At 39.4% G+C, this 16120-nt stretch overlaps 1 protein-coding gene across 8 annotated transcripts in view; it reads right to left on the bottom strand.

The window, feature by feature from the left end:
- Positions 1-16120, bottom strand: part of nfia (nuclear factor I/A) — a 149554-nt gene that overhangs the window by 95859 nt on the left and 37575 nt on the right. For all 8 annotated transcript variants that reach the window (XM_079890258.1, XM_079890259.1, XM_079890262.1 and 5 more), the window contains exon 2: positions 13162-13690. In XM_079890258.1, the coding sequence (XP_079746384.1) occupies positions 13162-13690 (529 nt within the window). The remainder of the gene's footprint in view (positions 1-13161; positions 13691-16120) is intronic.

Raw genomic sequence — 16120 nt, 5'->3', positions numbered from 1 at the left:
TTTCACACCCAAGATTAGTTTAAATATAGAAGGCATGGCTCAACAATAAGGATTTTTTGCATTTTTATGCCTTGAAAACTTCAACATTTGCAAATCCTTCTTATCAACTCCTAAAACTAAAAAGGTTTTGTCTTGATAGCATCAGTAAAATGGGTTGAAATATACCATTTACTAGCAAAAGTTGTTGGGGCCAGTGGAAAAAGTTGGCAGGGCAACTAGAAATCTGAACTACTGGCCTGACTGGGGACAAAAAAACTAACTAGGGAAGCATTATAAAATGCTGATTGTCTAGTATGAGATTCAAGGTAAAGCCTTCCACATTGAGTGTGACATACTCTATTATGAAATCATGTCATGATGTGTAGTTAGTACACATTATGTTACATCTTGTAGAGGAGACGTACGCATCTCAACGCCGTTTTTTTAATGGGCCGCTTTAATTGTGGAGCAGAAAAGGCTTGTTAAAATTGCAGATTGCTTTTATCTTGACGAGAAACGCTTAGGATTAGGTCTCTTCAGTCGGCCTGCATTGTTTTGGAAAAGTGGTGGGGGATGCAACAAGTTATGCAAATTAGATGTTAATTAGGCAAACGGTGAATTAGCATATACCAGTACAAACCAGCCCATTGGAATGGGAGTGTGGGAATGGGGAGGCTGGGGGAGCCAGCTGTACCCCCTCCCTCTTCAATCACCACTGAACCCCCCCCCAACTTCACTTGTGCCCTGTGCCTCCCTGCAGGGCACTGACATATTGTGGCTTTTTGCCTGAGCGATAGTCTGACGCATAATGTCACCTCGGCCTGACCGATGCTGAAGGGAGAAAAAGGTGTGCACGGAAAAAAGAAGTTTCTTTTCGCTTGACACTAAATCTTTGCCAAAGCTTTAGTGTGCAACTCTCGCTGGGCCGGCCCCATAGAAACAGCCACTCATGAGGTTATAATGGAACATAAATGAATGAATGGCGATTCACATGCTAATGTGAAAAGAGGAGGAAAGGGAAAGTTTTGTTGTTTTTTCTAATTTTTCGATGTTTCTTTCCTGCTCAATCAGCGTTTTGTTCGTCGCAGCTTTCGTTCATGGGAATGCGTAAATGCGGCTAAAGTGCAGAAGAAACACAACAAGGACTCGGTGTCATTAAAATGCTAAAAGAATTCGTAATTGGTTAAGGTATAATTTTTTTAAGTATGCAGAAATCAATCAAAACTAGGGCTGCAGGTTGGGATGAAAAAAAGTCAATAATGAAAACTGCTGACAACTGTTTTCATAATCGATTACTATCCATTTTTGCCAGTAGTACTCGCAGTCCCTTATCAAAACAAAACAAAATAAGCATTTTAAATATCAAGGCATTTAATTAAGTGAAACTTTCTGTAGGTCTGATTGCAGTAATATGATCATATCTGATCTTGTTGTCTTTTTTATCTCTTTTGCAGCTGCACTGAGAGAAAATGTGTCCAAATAATTCTGGCTGCATCTAGAATAAGAAGAGGGTGATATTTCAGGCCTGAACTGAAATACACAACCCTGGCAATTCAGTTTCTACCCCATGTTCCTTTAATTCAGTCAACTCAGCTTCTGACTGAAGCAAACACTGATGTTGACATGAAAGTGTGTAAAAGCATATGACATATCGACAGCCCTGCCTCCATGCCCGGCGTAGTATCCAGCACCGCATCCAACCAAGTCAGTCTGGGACTCCATCCAAACTCTGACCAACCAAATTACAGACTTCATCTCGTCGCTTGCTCCCTTACTGGTCACAGGCTTTTTCATTTAAGCCCTTTCGATGACCTCCTCCTAGCTAATCCAGTAGAGAAAAGTTAAAAGGTCTGTTTTCAGCCTGCAAACCAAAATAATCATTTTTAAAAGCTGGTATTATGCTGGTTTAGCGACAATACAAAACCGTAGACGTCAGATACCAACAATGCCGTACACTGCTGACCACACAAATGCAAGTAAAGGCGTTTCCGACCTCGGCACGTTTTAGAGGACACGGCTTCGCGTGCCGTCTGTTTCTGAATTAAAGCATTTGGAAGACATTAGCTTATACACCCCTCTCCGCTTCCTCTCTTCACTCTCTCCACCCTTGAAAGCATGTGGTGACCCAGGGATGTGTAAAATGGGGTCCAAATGAATTGCTTGGGCACTTGAGCTCCTCTTCCCATTACGGCGTGCTGCCCTACCTGTGTTGAGTCAGCAGCGCGCTCACTCTATCCATCTAATGGACAGCGTTGGAATTTAATTAGCAGGAAGCCGCAGAGCGGCGGGCAGAAGAATCCCCAGGACAGAGGAAACAGCGGAGCAGCACGTGTCCCTGTGTGTGTGTGTGTGTGTGTGTGTTTGCCACCAGAGAAAGGATACGACAACAGGACATTCTCTGGCTTGGGTTTTGCACTGCAACTGTGGTGATCAATGTTTTATTGTAAGATAATTGTGAAAAAAAGTAATTATTATTAACAATGCCAATATTGGAATTACAGCTGATCGTGATTTGTTGCTTACGCCATCATTTAGAGTGTTTTTTAGCATGTTAGCATGTGAAGATTATTTCACCATCTACACACCAACTGTGGTAGCCAATGTATTATTCTGGAGAAAAAAATAACGTATTAATATCAAAAGTGGAGTTTCAGCTGATAATTCTAGGCGATGATTTGTTGCTTACGCCATCATTTTGAGTGTTTTAGCATGTTAGCATGTTATTTTGCTCTGCAAACTTTATTATTATCTGTTAAAAAAATGTAGGCCTGCAACTATCAACAATTTGTTGTTCAATTGAACACTGTAACATGTTTGATTTAAAATTAAGCGCATTTTAAAAAGCACATTAAATTTGGTATTTCATGCGCATAAACTATGGAAACACCATTATTAAAATCTTAGATGATCAAAAAAAGTCATGTCGAAGTCATGTGACTGAATAATTAGAACAGATTCTTTTATTACGTTACTATAATCAAATTACTTTTTAAAATAATAATCTTTATTTTTCATTAATCACGTTAAAATGATTGTCCATTAAAAGAAAATGAAAACCAGTGAAAATATAATTTAAGCTAGGGTTAATTTAAACCCTACATTTGATGTTGTCTTGTGTTGCATTTGTTGATAAGTTTTGTTTTATGTTTATTTCGTCATTTAACTCATTTATCTTCACGACGTAATACACGAAACTGTTGCAATTTCAGTTAAAAAGCAGCTGAAAGGGTAAAATGCAAAAAGTAAAATTAGCAGCTAGCATTATCAGCCCAGAAACTCAATATCAGCTAATCTCTAGAAAATATGAATATTTAAAGTCTTGGTTAATGAGATGGAGAAGCAATCAACACAAATACAAGCTAGCTGATCAACCAAAAATTGCTGCAAATTTCGCAACTCTACATGCTATACAGAGAGAAAAGATATCATATGAAAAAAAGATAAAAACTAAGGGGAATGGAGTGAAAGGCAAGAGCTGGTAAAAATCCTAATTGCTCATTTTCGCCTGTGTGGCCACAAAAGGAGCAGTTGGGCTGGTTACAGTACACAGTTCCTCAGTCTGACTGTTGTCTTATCTCTGTGCTCCTGACTTTGAACCGTACATTGGCTCCTCCCAACCCAACAGTGGGGCAAAGCATGGCCTGCAGCAAATGTGAGTTGCAGCTATGAGTGGGAGGCTCATGTCTGGCATCTCCCACAGGAAGTGCTCCATACCTGTACCATTTCTTGGAATATTGACTTTTATCTGCTGAAATGTGTATTTAACAAGTGTGGCAGACAGCGATCGCCTTTACCACAGATAATGCAATCCCAGCGCTGGGTTTGTTATGCACTTTTATGTGTACATGAGGTTGCAGCGAAACTACAATAAACATTAAAAAAGGTAAATAGAGCAAAAAAAACGAAATATATATATATATATATATATATATATATATATATATATATATATATATATATATATATATATGACACATGGGTATATACACATACACACAAACTTTATGCATTATTGTAAATACATAAAAATAAATAACATTTAAAATATATTTTAAAAAATGCTCAATGTAAACAAAGGTTTCTAAATCTAAAAAAAAAATGCACAAGAAAAAATACAAAATATGCACAAATAATTGTGACTGAATAATTCGCTCAGATTAATGACATTACTATTGAAGTTGCAGCAAAACTACAATAAATATAGAGTGAATAGATAAAAAATGTCAAATATAAAAAGTATATAATAAAATAAATAATAATATATAACATCTAAAATATATTTTGAGCTAAAAACTATTATTTCTAAAATGCGAGAACATTTTTCACTTTTTTGATATCAAAAAAACTTGCGCATTAATTACTATGGAAATGCCTTTACCGAATAAATTCCTAGATGATCAAAAAAAGTCAATAAATAAAAAAATGACTGAATAAGTCGCTCAGATGATTAACTACTATTGACACGATTTGGTTGTCTTTAACACACGGGATGTAAATACTACTTTATTCGCAAACAGTTTTTGCAATATTGAAATCATTTTCATATGAAATTCCCAACTTAGTTGGGAACAGCTTGTGACTACATACCAATTGAATTCTGAAACATTTCTGTTTATGTCTGCCAAACATCTCTAAATTGTGGTAAAATCACTGTAATGACCACGGCCGACAGGTGGCACTGTGAATTGAGCCCTCCACTTATCAACAGATCACACATTGCATGCCTTCAACTACTGTTGGCCCATTAATAACACTGTCAACTTCGATTAGCACTGACAAAAGAATCTCTAAACAATATTCTATATTTCCCAACACAGTGCCACATTCTACCGCGCCAGCTGTTTCCCAACTGTGAAGTAATATAAACCCCACGAGCAAGAGGTTTCCCAGCGCCGACGCATCAGACTGGAGCTCATCACCAGGAATGTATAACAAAAGTGACGAGGGAGGGGTGAGGAACACAACTTGCAGTTAGGGGGTCTCATTCAAACACGCATGCGACGAGAGGGTCTGTCCCATTCTTTTTCAAATCGAACCAATTAGCTTGGTCACACAGCTTCCCGTTCCCAGATGGTTCACAGCTAATCAAGTGGTGCTTTTGTTTTGTCTGTGAAAACAGTTTTGGAAGTGTGGGTGAAATGCAGCCCCGAAGAATATACGCGCTTCGTGATCAATTTAACGAGTCCCGACGATCCCTTGTTGGTGCGAAAACAAAAACTTCTGTGTTAGTGTTATTCAGATGCATGACTAATGGATCGATGCCCCCTAAAACTCTTTCTTAATGAGTGATACTCACTCACTCGGCGAGTCCGGGAGCGACTAGACGGAAGGGAATGATTTAGAGATCCTGCTCTTATCACCGCTAATTAAAGAGTATCTTCAGTTTCCGAATGAATAAATGAAGACAAATCATTTTAAGTACATTATTTAAAACACCAAACACATGGTGGGGGCAAAAAATATCCCTTCCCATGTTGCTGCGCTTGGCCTGGGAGTTGATGGACGGCAGCCTACTGAAAGGGGCAGGTTGGAGGTTAAAATGTTTTACATTCTTTCATTACGACATTTGAATTTCCTCCAAACATGATACTAAAAGGACGATGTTTACATTCTATCCAGATCAGGCTAATTGGGAGTTGTTTTTTTTCTGAAGGGGCGCCTCAGAAATAAGGAACAGAATCGTGCCAGAACTCGGGGTCTGGCTAGAAGTGTGCCATAGCCTTATTATCTTTATTTGCTTATTTATTTATATTTCTGCAAAACAGACAGATGGAGGGACTGAGGGCAGTTCTGGGGATAAATAGTTCAATAATTTAAAGTCAATTCCATACTTAGCCCAACCCCCTCCCCCTGCATTCAATAATTAAAAACAACATCTGACAATATGAACGAACACACACACAAAAAAAACACACAACAAATACCAGACAACCTTGCTTAGAGAGCATAAGCCTTGTTGGCAAATGTGCTGCAATTCTAAGAAAAATACTAAAAAGTTTTGCTATTTATAAGTATAGATCGAGAGATGACAAACTTTTAGTACTACTTATTTTTCACAGATATCTCTACGTATTATTTTCAGTGATAATAATAATCATGATAATATTTTTCAAGCATTCAAAATGTTATTATGCTTTTATTGTTAGAGATTAAGTTACGTTTTTACATATCTGTTATTAGGCGCTTAAAAATAACTGGTATCGGTAAAACATTATCGTCGATCTTTACTTGCTACATTATAGTCCAGATGACTAAAAAGGTGAAAATGCAGACTATTAATAGTCCCTCAAATGTGTTTACTATAATTGTAAAATGGCTCACTTGTTGGAGTGATAGGTCAGAAAGACTTTCACCCTCTGTGACAAAAATAGGGAAACACCATCCATGTCTAAACCTGAATGCAAACTGAAGTCAAATTGTGGCAGGATAACATACTACAATACAGTCTAAAATACAATACAAGTAATACTGCAAATACTGCTCTAAAAAGCACACTTGACACCTAAAGTTAGGAAATACTCCAGTATATACTCCAGTACTCAAATCCATAACTGTGCTAATATCCCTAATTCAAAAATAATGTAATGAAATTCAGTGGAAACGGAGGGATTTTGCGTGACTAGCACATGTCAGTCACAGACCACGCAAAGCGATAAATCTGTGCATTGCTCAGCAGCAGATGGGCATAACGGGTATTGGGACAGCCAAGCAATTGTGGTAACATATTCCCTTTAACACAGACACGCATAAAATTCCAGAAACACGCACACAACGACGGCATGAGAGGATCCTGTACGGCAGAACACCCCCAGCCTTTCTTCTATATTTTACCAGCCATACGGTAGTTTATTTTCCACTTCTTTTACCATCTGTAGCAACTTTCCCCCACAGACAGTCACAGCTGTCCTGTTTCATGTCTGCGCTCTCCTTTATATTCCGCTGTACAATGCCGCCCCTGCCTCAATCACTGGGTCTGCATTCTTCTCTTGGCAGTGGGAGTGGGCCTTTCATGATATCACTAGGGCGCCAACTATGGCAAACAGTTAAATATCATGGTGAATTTGTGTTTACAAAATGGTTTACCAACATAAAGTGTGCTGGTTTGTGAGATCCAGACGCACGTTGCTCAACATTGCAAACACACTGATCAATAGGCAGTGACGTACCGATCTGGCACTTTAACGCAGATCAATCTTCACATCACGTGACGAGGAAGAGATCCAGTTTGAGCAGAGATTTAGTGATGAAGCAAGCTCAGTCTGTCAGTTTAAACCCAGTTTAAGAGGCTTTTGCTGGCTGGGATTTGTTTTACGACATTCGTTCTGTGCTGAATGCACATTCCTGCCTATCACTTGGGCCGATACAGACTTTAAAGGTCTTTCACCTTTGTTAAATTGCTGTTAACAGCGTATTAAACATAAAATCTCAATTCAAATGTGTCACATGCAGCTTAGTTGACAAATTTAGGGTGTTGTTGTGAAGTAATACTAAATAAAAAACTATGTTTCCTACTCTACTTGAGACACACATGAGCTGTCTGCTCACCATTCAAATGAAGTCCTCATCAAGACCTAATACAATCAAAGTTTCTCCCAGCAAAGGCCTCGCAATGCCTCGTTTGCTGCCGGCTGGGTTTTAAGACAATGGCACTCTTGTTGAATGGCATGCACTCACAAAGGCTCCATTCTCAGAAGTTAGCTAAAGTTGCTGTTCTGTAATGAACGAGATGTCTACTCTCGGGAAGTCTAAAACAGTGTGATCTGTTAGCAGACGCTGCGTACAGTTCCCTGATACATCTAAGGTTGTTGCGAGCCATGCGTTTGCAAAAAGACGTGGACGAAAGAAAACGGTAAACACAAGTAGAAAAGCAGAAACAAACAACAAAACCTGATAAACCGTTCAATGCCTTTCCATCGTTTATCCGTACGGCTACCATTCGTGCTTAAGTACTAAAATGCCGATCAAACTCCAGTGTCGCAAGCTGAACGCTGTGGAGAGATTGCATTGGTTCTTTTGCGAATGGCTCAAACTCTTCGACAACAAAAAGTGTTTGCATACACGCTCTAACTATTCAAATCGTCCAGCTTGGTTAACAAATACCCTCATTACGTACCTTCTCCAGCATTTAACTTTATTTTTTAAGCTGACAAACTGCCAGAGCTGATTTGCTGGTATTTCGACAACAATTCAAGTTCACACATGACCAAACACATTTTACGCTATTTAAATCCAAAATTTCGCAGCATCCGCAAAAAGCTTGGCTTCCATACGGGCCTACTTAACTCATTCTCATACACCAAAGTCATCTGTAGCAACTCCAACACAAGCAGGATTAAATAAATGTGTGAATAAAGGAGGATAAAAATAAAAATAGCCGAGCTCCCATCACGGGGCCCATTTCTCTCTCAGTGGCCGAGCGCTGGGACGACTGAGGAGTTAATACAAAACTAATTAGCAAAAATTGACTGGTGCCAACCCCCCCTTACCATTTCCTGCCTCACTACACAGGGGGACAGCAGTAAGCCCAGAGCACAGGTGTACCGCTCACGCCGGCTCTAGATTACTGCCCACTGCCTCCGTTCTCGAAACCCTTCACCGCGCTCCCCAGGCCGCCGTTATGTCAGAGAGGAAATGGAGTGTGATGAGCTGCATTTTAAACGAATTTTGCATCTTTCGCACATTGGAAAAGAAAGAAAGACAATCATTTTAGAAGCACAACAATAGTCGACACTGAAAGAGATGCATTAATGCACAGTCGACATTGTTGACATCTAAAAACCCCGCGTTGGGCGCCAACTAACATTGTCCAAATCTGCTAGGAAAGATCGGCACTGACAATGCACATTAAACGGATTACACGAATTTGCCTCGCAATCAGGTTTAGGAGAAATTTAGCCTACCCACTAAAGGCAAGTGGCTGTGCAACAAACATCTTACAGTATTTCCCGTCCCAGAACCATCTGCTTCGTTTAATCCAATCACATTGCAGCAGGAAAAAAAAAGGTTCAAAAGGAGGTCAAATGCAATGATATTAAAACTGACTGTGCTTGAATCCCATCATTGGATCCGAGCTGGTCCTTCATCACTGCGACTCTGCCAAGGTGGTGGAGGGGGGTTAGTTTGCACAATCCGGGCAGAAAAGTCATAACATGACAATGTATTTTTATGAATGGCCGACAACCTCATTTTTAATGAATGGTACTGTGTGAAAGAGCACAGTGGCACGGTCATTGTTGCAGTAACAGGGCCGGTCGGTGGGATTTAGCGGGCAGAAAGCAGGGGAGGATGGGTGCGAGGGGGTGGGGAGGTCTCAGCCCACAATGTGTACTGCAGTAACCACAACAAAGGCTGTGGTTTATCCCACAATCGCCTTAAATAGATCCAAATTATTGTTATTCCTCAGCCTGTGGAAAGGAAGAGAAATATAAAACGGCTGTAACACAAGATGTGCCAAAAGTCAGCCTGAAGATATCAGCGGATTCAGTTACTGGCATAAAAAAAAAAAAATCAACGAACCACCGGCTTACTGTAGCCCTTTGCCTCGGCCCTTGCAAAAACTTTCAGCCGACTTCCCAGAACTTAATACGAATTTACAAAACTTATGACAGGGCGCCTCGAGCATGCGTCATCAGAGCTAACTAGTTTTGAAAGACACACTGTACAGTAAATCTGTTTAAGAGCTCACATGGAAGTGGGTCAGACGTCTTTACAAACATTACACACGCAAACGGTTTGTTCGACGTGGCTCTAGGTCAATTAAGGTAAGTCCAGTATAAATATCTATCAGCCTGGCTGGAAACGTACACACGGGCCTGGTCTCGCGTTTGTTATCTATCTGCTCCAGCGGTATCCTTCCATTGTGTAGTGAGACTGAAAACACTGCAATGAGACACAACTACAGTTCACAACAAGTGACATGTATCACAACGATGAATTCAAAGAACTCTAATTGAGTTTTTCCATCAAAATAAGCGCTCATTAATGCATCAATTTAATTATCTGATAACACAAAACCCTTTTTTTTTTTTTCAACGAGGGTAATTATTTAGACTTAAACCTGAATTTGAACAGGAGCTGAATCTTAATCTCACATCTAGAAGTTTGTTTCTTTTTTACTTAAAATTTTCAAATATTTCAAACTAATTTAAAGTTAACTTGTAAATTAAAATGCCAAATAAATAAATAAACCTTGTGAGGAAAGAATTGTGAACTTATGACTTAATAAATAAATAGCCTAACACAGAGATCTGAATGTACCATACCCAAGATCAGAGGGTTCTACAATTTTGCAAACAAACAATAAAAACAAACTGCCTGATATCCATATACTTCTAATCAACCAATGCTAAAAGGAAACAATGACTGGTGTAATGCTAGTCTGGGTCTCCACGGCTATTAGACCCTTTCGGCTGGTTTAAATGGCACACCACTCTGTGGCCCAAACAAAACCACCTGTTTTAACAGGAGGTCAAGAGGGCAACCCAAAACCAAAGCTTGCCCTCCGCTTGACTGGCTGCTAATGGGAGTGGATGTTTATCTAGGGGGTCAAATGCCTTGAAGATGGGGTCACGACCCTAACATCTTAAGCCGTGACCTCGCCCACGTGTGGAGTGCTCCTGCCGTAAATTAGCCATGGTTGCATGTCCCCAGGCCTCAGTGAACACACATTTCTGTCTTTCTCATGTTACTTTTTTGTACAAAGATTTCTAACATCTGACTAAAACAATAAACCACACGACTATTGAAATTAGAAAGTGTTTTCAAAGACATATCCTAAGGGATATATTGCAAAAATATAAAAATATGGCAAAAATTCAGAAATACAAACTCAAACTCACTGTACATTTTATAATTTTAAAAACATGTATCATTAGTGCAAAAATAATGACAAATATTGATAGAATTGAAAAATACAAGCCTAAATCCAATCGAATCTCTACAGAAAATTTGGACTAAAACCGCTCAATTCATTTAATTTGTTTTAAAATCTCTTTATGAACTTTTTGAAGCGTCAAAGTGTCAGTTGCGTAGCTCTCAGATTTCATCAAAAAAATAATTTGTGTTCCGAAGATTAACAAAAGTCTTACGGGTTTGGAACAACATGAGGGTGAGTAATTATTGACAGAATAAACATTTTTGGGTGAACTAACGCTTTAAAATTACACATAAGAAAAACAAAAAAATATAGCTTTTTTTTAACTACTGAAAGAATTGAGAAATATGAGCTTAAACTTGCATATTATAGGGGAAATATTGAAAAAAAAATTGAAAGAATTGGGAAATACAAACTTAAACTTACATATTATAGGGCAATTATTGAAAACTATTGAACAATGGTGAGGATATTGAAGAAATTTTGAAAGAACTGAGAAGTACAAATTTAAACTTACATATAGAGAGGTGCAGGTATGACGTCAGAACCCGGAAGTCTAATTCGCCACTGGTTCCTTCAAGACTTTCCTATGGGTTTTATAATGGGGGGTTTTCGATTTGTGTGTAAAATACAGCCTGTGGTAAACATAACTTACCAATACTTTGATGTTTTGTTCTACAATGTAAATTACACATACCCATAGCTAAAACTGTTTTTTCTTTTGTTCATTTTTGAAAACTTTTAATAAGTCACTACATAAGACAGTTTGCAGTGTGAGTGTGTGCATTGTACGTTGTAGAACAAAACGTCAAAGTATCGTCAAGTTATGTAAAAAAAGAAAAGGAAAATCTTTCTTCCGGGTTCTGACGTCATCCCTACACCACTCTTTAATGAGAAAAATATAGGGGGAAAAAATACAGCAAACATTAAGAAATTCAAAAAGAAAAACTAGTCATTTGTTCCGCTACTTTATTTGAGTTTTCTGGTTACTTGGATTGAATTTAAATGTTCTTTTCCAGCAATGTCCGCTAATATTGATAGGTGGCTCAGCTATTGTCTAGATGAAGTGGGTGTGTTTGCTGGCCTGCACCCCTTTGCCCTGGCAAGACTGTGGGATAAATTTAATTACTGACTTTAGCTCCTCTCAGAAGCCCCACTTTCACCATCTGTGTATGAGGTCAGGCCCTCTTCAGATGGCTTTTAATCAAGGGGGCTCCAGCAATGCTCCACTGCTTTAAATAAGACAGAGGAGGAAACCTGATCGGCCTGTGTGCAGGTCAGAGATGAGGAGAGAGAGACTCCCACGTCTTTCTTCCTCTTGTTCTCTCGCTGACGTCTCTTATTCACCATCGAATCAAAAAGAAAACCTAACTTCGCAGATTAGGATGTTAGCAGGACGCTCCCTGCTGAATAGGCTTTCAGAACATCAAAACTGAGGATTTCGGCAGGCCGCGGGGAAACGCGTTTCTGTGACTGTGTCGTACTTATCCTCACAAAAAGCTCAAAGGCTCCGGGCCTTTGTGTTCTCACCAAGTCAAAGTGATTCACACGCTCCCGTTTTGCAACCTGCCGTCTGCCAGATACCACGGTTTTCCTACGAAGCGCTAAAGCTCACGTTTTACGGCTTTATCTCCGCCGTCTTCGGGTTACACTGCGTTTTCCCTCTTTTTATCGGCACCTCATCAAAGCTCAAGTCGAGTCCGCACGGAACGCAAGGAACGGCGGATGCGCACGCTGCCAACTCTCAGACTTCACTGCCACAATTTGCGCGCGAGAGGAAATGAGTGTAATTAAGGTGCTCAGTTTGCCTGGCGAAACAAAGTGCGCTTCTTGTCTTCCAAGAGAAAGCTTGTGTTTGTGCCGCTGTCAGTGCAGGATGGATCCCCTGCCGCCTTCTGCCAATTAACAGTCGCTCAATCAAATATTTGCACCGGACTTTTCCACAGGAATTTTAACTCTCGACAGACAGTTGTTCTGTTTTATATTGTGCAGTGACTTTGCAATTAGGATGAAATAGTCACATTATATTTTTGACATAAACAGAAAATTCACTCTCAAATTAATTACGTATTAACACGTAATGTCTTTTTTTTTCTTCTCAATTTGCATGTTTTATTTCATTGAGAAAAACATGGCAGAATGGAAGCAGAGGATTCAGTTTTGAGTTGCACAGGCCGCACTTCTATTATTATAAAAATGAAATAAAAAAGTACAATCCATAATTTGCGATATACATTTTGGTGCTCACATGGGTGTCGTTCGCATCTTTATACATTCAACAGATTTAGTGAATTCAAAACGGGACTTACCTGCATGCACGAAGTAGGCCAAGTACAGGTCGAGCTCCTTTACGGAAACTCCTATGTGATGCGGCTGCACGCACAACCCTGGGTTCGAGCACTGCGGAGACTTAACCAGCCTTTCGCCATCAGTACTTTCAAGCGGAATACCTTTGAATAAAATCACCATGACCAGGTCCAAGCGCCACACTTTGTCCGCCTGACGCAGGCAGTCAATTCTCCTCATCTTGCCCTTCTGGTCAGGGTTGGAGAGCACACAGCAAGGGGGCTTCTTCCCAGTGACAGTGAGCACAAAATCCTCGCGGAACTCCGGCCGGATGTCCTTGCGGAGTTTGGCCAGCAGCCGCGATGCCCACTTCTGCTTGACCTCCGGCTTCTCGCTGAGCAGCTCGTCCTTCACGGCTCGCTCCTCTTCCTTAGACATGCGCTTCTCGTGCTTCTTGAAGTATTTTCTCTTGCGGGCCTGCAAGTTGAACCAAGTGTAGGAAAACGCTCTCACATGGGGCAGCAGTGCTTCAATGAAAGGATGGAATTCATCCTGCGGAAAAGGACAAGGAAGCAGAAATTAGTCCACATGGACGCTATGAAACACAGTTCAGGTTTCAGAAAATCCGGAAAAATATATATAAAGCAATACACTTAAAAATATAAATGTAAACTAAAAGTTTTTTTTCTAATAATAAACTGTGAAAAAAGAAAAAATTCAAACCAGGTGAAGTACAAAAACAAAAACAGATTTTTCACAGCAGACACCATGAAAGCTAAACGCGTGCATCTACATAAAATCCCATTTGATTATTTTGAAAAACGGCCCTCAACAGCAGGAGTGTTTCTGTGAACCGAGCAGGGCAGTCAGTGTGTGTGTGTGTGTGTGTGTGTGTGTGTGTGTGTGTGTAGCTCGTCTAGGACATATCTTGGCTCTCTGGCAAGAATGCTGGTCTTTAGGGGTATGCCAGGGCCGAGAAAAAGCAACAACCGACCAGGAAAATTGGAGTGGCTATTTTTATCTGTTCTCCGTAAAAATGCACACACGATTCCAAAAAGCGCGCTACTTCATTCGCTATCAGCGAGGAGTGTGTTGTTTTCACACAGGAGTGTGTGCGGGGCAGATTGTGCCGGGTTTTGGGATCCCTACACCTGCCGCTGGTGCACAACCTGGCAGAAAATCAATTTTTATAATAAAATGACAAAAAGACCAGCAAAATATCGGCCGCAACATTAACGCATCTCTTTGTACACACTCGAAGTCTAGCGGAGGATATAATCATGCAGGGATTTATTTAATCTACAAAGGGAAGTATATTTGAATATTTACAGGATATTACTGTATCACCTGAAATGAAGTTATTTAGTAAAGCTGCATAATGCAATAACTGTAAACTTAAGGAAACATTATTAAATAAACTAAGCATTTTTAAAACTGTACATATGCTCGACTGAGCAATTATCAAAATAATAAAAAGCCTATACTGTATGTGCAGTTTTTATCTGTAGGCTTGCATGACCACTTCTTTATTGCCTAAAGAAAAAAACAAATAAACCCTAATAACTGGGCAAATAAATAACGTGTGGTTTCTAATAAGAAATAATTTGGGATTTTACACAGAAAATAACTCAGGGTTTTTATTACATAGAGAGAATAATGGCAGACTGCCAATCACTAGAATAACATTTCCACAAACAGCAATAGCCCTGCATCGTGTCCCAAAACCGACCGTGCGAGTACGAGAGGGCTGCCAGAAAGCAAGCAAAGTGCACTATGTGCTGAGCGCAGATTTCATTTGAATAAGCACAGATATGAATATAACGCGCTGGGCCTCGGACCAGTGCCTTTAGAAATTTAACAATTAATTCGGAGTAATTTAGGAATGTTAATTAAATTAATTTCTCGGGCCAATTTCAAGCACTGCTGCTAATGTTTGTATCGTAATTAAAAATAATCACAATATACGATCAAGCAAAAATAAATAAATATTACAACAACAACAAAAAAACATAATTTTGGACGTAAGATGTGCAGATTAAAATTAATATGGCACTGTTTGTGTAAGATTACTGCGTGTAAGTCTTAGACTCAACAACAGACTCCATATAGATACATATTGCCATATCTCTTTTGTTACACAAGGATTTGCATAAGCATATATCATTATTATAGTGTACGGAACAATGTCTGTGTGTCTCTTGTGAGACACCAAAGCAAATGTGTATGTTTAATCATATTGTTTCCTTCCTGTCTTGTTCAAGAATCAAACTCCCTTGCCTCCGAGGCATAAAAACTGTATTGTTTCATCCTGCATTTAAACCAGTGAATGAATTTCCTTATCTGCCTTCAACTGACTCTCCAAGTAACTTAATCCAAAGTCTGTGATTAATAACTGATATCATCTATGGTTGTGGCTTTTTATACATATATATTATGTTTTTATAAAAAATAATATTAAAAAAAGATCTGTTGCAGACTTGTCTACACTCAAAAAAAATCAATATGGAAAATCTCCAGACGAGAATCAAGCTCTCTACAGTAAAAACATTGTTAACTTAACTTTCTGCGGTTCTCTAGCAGTGTTTCTAAATGAAAGGAACGATTGCTAGAATTATGTGATGAATGATACACAACAGAACGTAATTTAACATGCAGATTATTCATGTTTGAGATCATTATGAGAGCGTTTTCTTCTTGTTATAATTCTAGCAATTTACGAAAACTGAACTGTAGGAAGATACTTGCTCATAGTGGCAAAACAAACAGCTCTTTGCGTTTAGGAGCGTGCTTGAGTGTCAGTATAGGGTCTGGTTAGCATGTCAGGGTTTTCCAGACTCCTAAAGTGTTTCAAGCTGAACCTCGCTGTCCTATAGTAAGGCCTCAGCAGGGAACAATAGTGCCTCGTGGCCAAAAGAGACAAGAGAGTGTTAACGCATGTAAAAATAGTACGAAAAACAGACAATGTGAATGCACACGTCTCTA

The sequence above is a fragment of the Squalius cephalus genome, assembly GCF_949319135.1.
Source record: "Squalius cephalus genome assembly, chromosome: 13".
Lineage (NCBI taxonomy): Eukaryota > Metazoa > Chordata > Actinopteri > Cypriniformes > Leuciscidae > Squalius > Squalius cephalus.
Note: the sequence above shows the minus strand (reverse complement) of the source record. Positions and strands in the feature narration are given on the sequence as shown.